Here is a 6,132-nt window from a genome sequence, read left to right as displayed (position 1 = left end):
GGACCAAACCACAAGAAAACATTCTTTTGGAGACTAAATTTGCAAGTTGGTATAATATTAGACCAAATCCAAGAAAATGTAAAGCCTCATGGATCAATTTTGCAATTTTGCATATTTCTAAAAATAATAATAATAATAATAATAATAACAATAAAAACTATTGTAGATAGTGTATCAGTCTTTTATTTTTGTTTTTATTAAAAAAAAGTATATTAATATAAGGAGAAATAAATGTTTTAGATTAAAATATATCGAAATAAAGTAACATGAGTCGGAAGAATGACAGTACTATGACATTTCCTTCCAAACCTACCACAATCATCATGTAATCACTGCTTCCTACCACCCAAATCCTCTGTTGAAGCCTTCACTTTTGCCCCTTTTTCCATGGCTGCCATCTTCCTCCTCCTCCTCTCCCTGCTCACCTTCACCGGGGATGTCATCTCCACCACCACTCCCTACCTCTCATCCGAGACCCTCTTTTCCAATTACGACAAGATGCTCGACTCTTTCAAAATCTTCATCTACCCTACACCACCCATCACCGGAGGCACTATCTTCACCACCACACAAGAGTCCCAATTCTATACATCCCTCCTCAGCAGTCCTTTCGTGACCGAAGATCCTAGCCAGGCTCACCTCTTCTTCATCCCCTTCCCTTCATCTCTCTCAACGCGCAATCTCGCACGTCTGATCAGAAATATTCGTGGTAATTACCCTTTCTGGAACCGCACACTAGGTGCCGATCACTTTTACCTCTCAGCCGCCGGTGTTGACTCGTCTTCAGACAGAAACATCGTCGAATTGAAGAAGAATTCTATTCAGATCTCTTGTTTCCCGACGTCTTCCGGTTTGTTCATCCCGCACAAGGACATAACGCTCCCACCGGTGCATCCGTTCAAAGCAAAATCGTCGGTCAACAACACGCTGTCGTTTCTCGGTTACATGAAACCAAGCGGGAGAAGTTCGTCAACATTAATTGAAGAAATTAAGAAGCATCCGGAGTTCAAGGTTGAATCGGAGCCGGGGAACAGAACGAGGGAATTCATAAAGAGTAGCAGATTCTGTTTATTTCTGTACGGCGACGACATGACGTGGATGGTGGAAGCGATGGCCTTACAGTGTGTGCCGGTGGTGATTACCGATCGTCCGATTCAGGATCTGCCGTTGATGGACGTGATGAAGTGGTCGGAGATGGCGGTGTTTGTGAGTTCAAGTGGTGGCGCAAAGGGACTGAGAAGGGTGTTGGACGTAATAGAGTTAAACGGGTATGAGAAGATGAAGGAATCTGGTGTAGCGGCAACACAGCATTTAGCATGGAACGCGGAGCCGCAACCGCACGATGCATTTCACATGATTATTTATCAGCTGTGGCTGAGACGGCATACGATTAGATACGCCAGATGGGTTGAACAGTAGCTGTTTTTTTTATTCCTTTTCCTATTTTAAGATACCAAATAAAAAATATTTACCACAATAGACGTGAACGAGTGATTTTTATTTATAAACTTATTGTACAAGTACTTTTTATTTTTTAATTATTTGGACAATTAAAGACTTTCCCATAACAAGGTTACAAATTATTTTCAAAACTATTTTACTTATAATAAAATAAAAAACACGATGGTCCATGGAAAAATGGATGTGATGCATAGAATAGAAAGAAAGTGAGTTCGAGAATGACAAGAACAAAGAAAAAAGCAAAAAGGAAAGAAGAAAGGGAGGGAGTGAAACGTATGCGTTCAAAGTGCTAGTGACTAGGCAACCGTGTTATGTCCTAATAATTAATATAGTTTTTTTTAACATTAATGTCAATTGGGGTCTTCATAGAATTTGCATCAATCTTAAAGGGAAAAGAAGTTTATTAATATGTTTTGGATTAGGCTATGAACTTGATAACTCATTTTAATTTAAGAGCAAGTTTTTTCTGACAATTCGAATGATAATAAGCTTCCTAGAATAGATTTTTGGGCTTTGGATCCGTCCCAACCCGAACTATTTTTGTGCTAAGTGGCTTGAGAATCCTTAGAACAACTCCAACCATCAAATTAAATGGATGCATTTTTAACATTAAAATGATGATTGCATTCCAATCAAACATTAAAATAGTGTTTTTTAATGGTCAAATATTTTAACCTTTATATTTAAAATGTAAAATTATCCAACACACTAATGATATTTTTTTTAATGGTTGCTTGGAATGAAAAATAAATAAATCATTACACAATGGTGTTCATGGTCTTAACTCTTTAAGGGAAATGGACACTAATCTTAGATAACGCTCTGGGCTTTGGACAGATTCCGGGCCAAAATCTCCCAAATGATACAAGTCCTGTACTAAAACTGGACTTTTTTAATAATGTTTTTTAAAACAAATAAATAAATAAATAACCCTACGAATAAATTAAAGTCGTCTACTTTATTTGATTATAAAATACGAAAAAAAGACAACTTTTATTTATTATTATAAAACACAAAAAGGATAAGAGTACGTAGTTAAAAGGTCGTCATTATAAACTTCGATTTTCTAAGTAATAATTTTTCCAAAAACATAAATATGAAAATATAATAGTTACAAAGAGAAATTGAGGCGAAAATACAAAAAATATGAAAGTCGTGATCACAAAAACAAAAAGTTGAGAACACGTATTTAATGCCTTTGGGTTCTGGGCTAACAAGGCATCAAGAAGACCATGAAGTTCATCAAAAAGACCATGAAGTTCATAATCAGGAAAATGTCTTGGTTTAGAAATACCAACTTTGGATCTGGTCCGCATTTGATGGCTAGACCCATCATGGTTGAGTCGTCTCATTTGCAAGGTTAGAAGAAGAAGAACGAGTCGTTGTAGATGCGACTAATGTGGTAACGGGAATATCAACAGCTGAGTGGACCTGCTCATCAGAATGCAAATCTAACATGAACCAGAGGAATGAGGTTTAGCCAGGACTAGAGATAGGTCGATCGGAATGAAAATCGGAAAATTGTCTTCTAACGGGCTTGAAAAATAGAAACATCCAAAGCAGTAGGATTAGTAGAGTCATTTAAACCATAAACATACGGAAAGAGATGCTCATCAAATTAAGCATGACGATAAACATAAGTGCGCCCTGTTTAAGTGTCCTAACAGCGAAAACGTTTGCGATGAGAGATATAACCCAAAAAGATGCAAGGTATAGTTTGTGGCGAGAATTTGTTTGGAACAGTAGCTCATAAAAGTGGATAAACACGACAACCAAATGGATGAAAAACCGAGTAATCAAGAGTAAAGTTAAATAGCAACTCAAAGGGATACTTTCCTCCAAGTAAAGATGAAAGTAACTGGTTTATGGTAAAAACTGTTGGATTAGTGTCTAAGTCCATAACTATTTTGGTATGTACTTGACCCGATTATGAGCATGGTCCTTTTGGGTTGCCTTCACCATATCAATATGTAGGATGATTTAAGGAGAGAAATGTTTAAATATGATTTATTAATATATTATGAGAATAATATATTAAAGGAGAAATCATATTGTTTAATTAATATTAGTCAAGAATTAATTAAGAATTAATTTTGTGGCTAAAAGAGATTAATTAAACTTAGGGGAATGAAGTTGTAATTATAAGATAATTATAATTGGGCTATGGATCACCTAATAAAATATAAGTTGGATGAATTCTATGGGAAGTCCATTAGAAATCGTCCAAGGGATATGTTAAAGGAGTCCATGGGCTGTTTAGGGCTTAAGTAGCCAGATTAGGGTTTCCTAGTTGAAAACCCTAATAGCCTACATGTATATAAAGGGCCCCTATGCCCCAAAAACGTGGCTAAGAGTTCATTTAGGGTTTCTAGACGTTCTTGGCAGCCCCCTCTCTTCTCCTCTTCATCCAAGTTGCTTAGTGGTGTTTGTGACTCCATTAGAGGTGCAGCACTTGATGCACTAAGTTTTCTGAAGCCAATCAAAGCAAGGAATTGATTGTTATTGCAATATAACAATCAAAGGTAATTACTAAACCCTTATTTTAGTTCTTATTTGATAGATCTAGGGTTTATAGCTTTGGATATTCAATTGCATGTTCATTAGACAAACTAGATCCAAAAGCTATTAGTGTTTGCATGTACACCATAGGATTGATGTTTTGCTCAAAACCCATCAAAAACAACAGCTTCAAATGCCTCAACATAGTAAGTGAGTGGAACAGAACCATGAAACGCCAAGGCTAAACCAGTTTCTGTGATATGCCGATGTTTGCGCTTAGTTTTACCATTCTAAGCAGAAGTATAAGGACACGACATCGGATGATGAATACCACATTTCATTAAATGTTCGTGGAATGATTTAGAGGTATACTAGGCTCCATCATCTGTTTGAAAAACTTGATTTTAACCGAAAACTGATTTTCAACAAGTGCTTGAAATCGTTGAAATATATCAAAAAATTCTGATTTTTGGCGCATAGGATAAAACCATGTGAATTGGGATTAATCAACAAAAATGACATAATAATAATAACCATGCTTATACGAAATTGGTGCAGTACCCCACAAATCACAATGAACTAAATCCAATACACGATAAAGCACGTTTATCATTATTACGAAAAGGTAACCGCTTACTCGTGGCCAATTGGCAAGACTGAGAAAGAGTTTGTTTGGACAAATGAGAAGTAACAGACATAATCACATAAGTTCTTGTTTATTAAAAAAAGTAACAATATCATAAGCAACATGAACCAAATGAGCATGCCAAAGTTCAAAAGAAGCATGAAGATGTTAGTTTTGAAGATCACTGACGAAAGCAACATCACTTCGTTCTAAAATATATAGACCAAGTTAACGTCCGCCTCTTCCCACGATCATCCCTGTTTTCTTGTGCTGACTAACAAATGAAACATCATCAAACAAAATAGTGACTGGAAGATCTCGAATTAGTTTACTAATAGATAACAACATTTTGGTAATCTGGGGAACAACTAAGACGTCCCGTAATAATAAATCACGAGTAATGGAACTCGATCCAATGTGAGAAATAGATAATCGATTACCATTACCAACATAAACTTGATTATTATCATTATACGTGGTCGCCGAATCAAGTTGAGAAGCGTCTGAGGTCATATGTGAAGACGTACCATAATCCACATACCAATCTGATGCATCCGTTAACTGAATATTCATAGCATTAAAAGCTAAAGCCAAATGGGCTTGCGGTGATGAAGCAGTTGAGCGAACATAACGATCGGGGTATTCAACAGCAAAATAACCATCAACTTTATAGATTTGACAGTGTGGTACATAAGGGAAATGGTTATTTTGATGCCCTGATTTGGACTTATTGGAAGAGCCACGAGCATGAGAAGAGTGGGTGTAACATCCAAAAATAGAGATAAAATTTTCCATTTTAAAAATCATCAATCCATACATCATGTGTCTCAAAATCAAACACAATACAATGTATCAAAATCATCAAAGTAAAATAGTAATCAATGCAGAATCATAAGAGGGATGTTGTGTGATCATGCCATACCCTTCCCTTTCGAACCGGAAGTACCTGAAACATAAACATGAAAACGTAAGCACAAAGCTTAGTGAGTTCCCCAAAATACCACATGCCATATGAATCAGTGAGCCCAACCTTGGGGTATATTCCAATGGGCCTAGCCCTGGGATATATTTCAATCTGAACATGCAATAATGGGCCTAACCCTATGGTATCTTGCAACCCAATACATATAAATAGGCCCGGCCATGGGGTATCTTTCAACCCAAACATACTTGCAAATGACACAAAAATAAATAGCATCCACCATAACGCAATCTAGTGGGTCGGCATTGGTGTCTTTAACCCACAAGTATAGTGAGAAGACTCACCTCAAACTGAAGAGTAATGAATCTCACACCCAAGTCGTCGAAGCTAGAATTCCCACACCAAACAATACATTATAAGGCCCTAATTAGAAATTAACATAATAATTCACACTCTAAGGTCTAGGCCCAAAATCTTTCTTTCTTTCTTTTTTTTTCTCTCTCTCTCTCTCTCTCTCTCTCTCTATCTATCTCTCTATCTTTATGGTTAAAAGACCATTTTACCCATCCATGGCCATGATCCACTCAACTTGATCTAAATCCATTTGAACAAAAGTCAACATCTG

General features: G+C 36.6%; 1 protein-coding gene across 1 annotated transcript; it reads left to right on the top strand.

Moving 5' to 3' along the window:
- Nucleotides 1-243: 243 nt before the first annotated feature.
- LOC145088466 (putative glycosyltransferase At5g25310) lies at nucleotides 244-1,508 on the top strand. The gene has a single exon (XM_079026826.1). The coding sequence runs from the start codon at nucleotides 388-390 to the stop codon at nucleotides 1,417-1,419; it is 1,032 nt and encodes a 343-aa protein (XP_078882952.1). The 5' UTR covers nucleotides 244-387; the 3' UTR covers nucleotides 1,420-1,508.
- Nucleotides 1,509-6,132: the final 4,624 nt, after the last annotated feature.

Source organism: Lactuca serriola, chromosome 2, assembly GCF_051521515.1.
Source record: "Lactuca serriola cultivar US96UC23 chromosome 2, Lser_US96UC23_V15, whole genome shotgun sequence".
Classification (NCBI taxonomy): Eukaryota; Viridiplantae; Streptophyta; class Magnoliopsida; order Asterales; family Asteraceae; genus Lactuca; species Lactuca serriola.
This window is presented reverse-complemented; position numbering and strand designations above follow the sequence as displayed.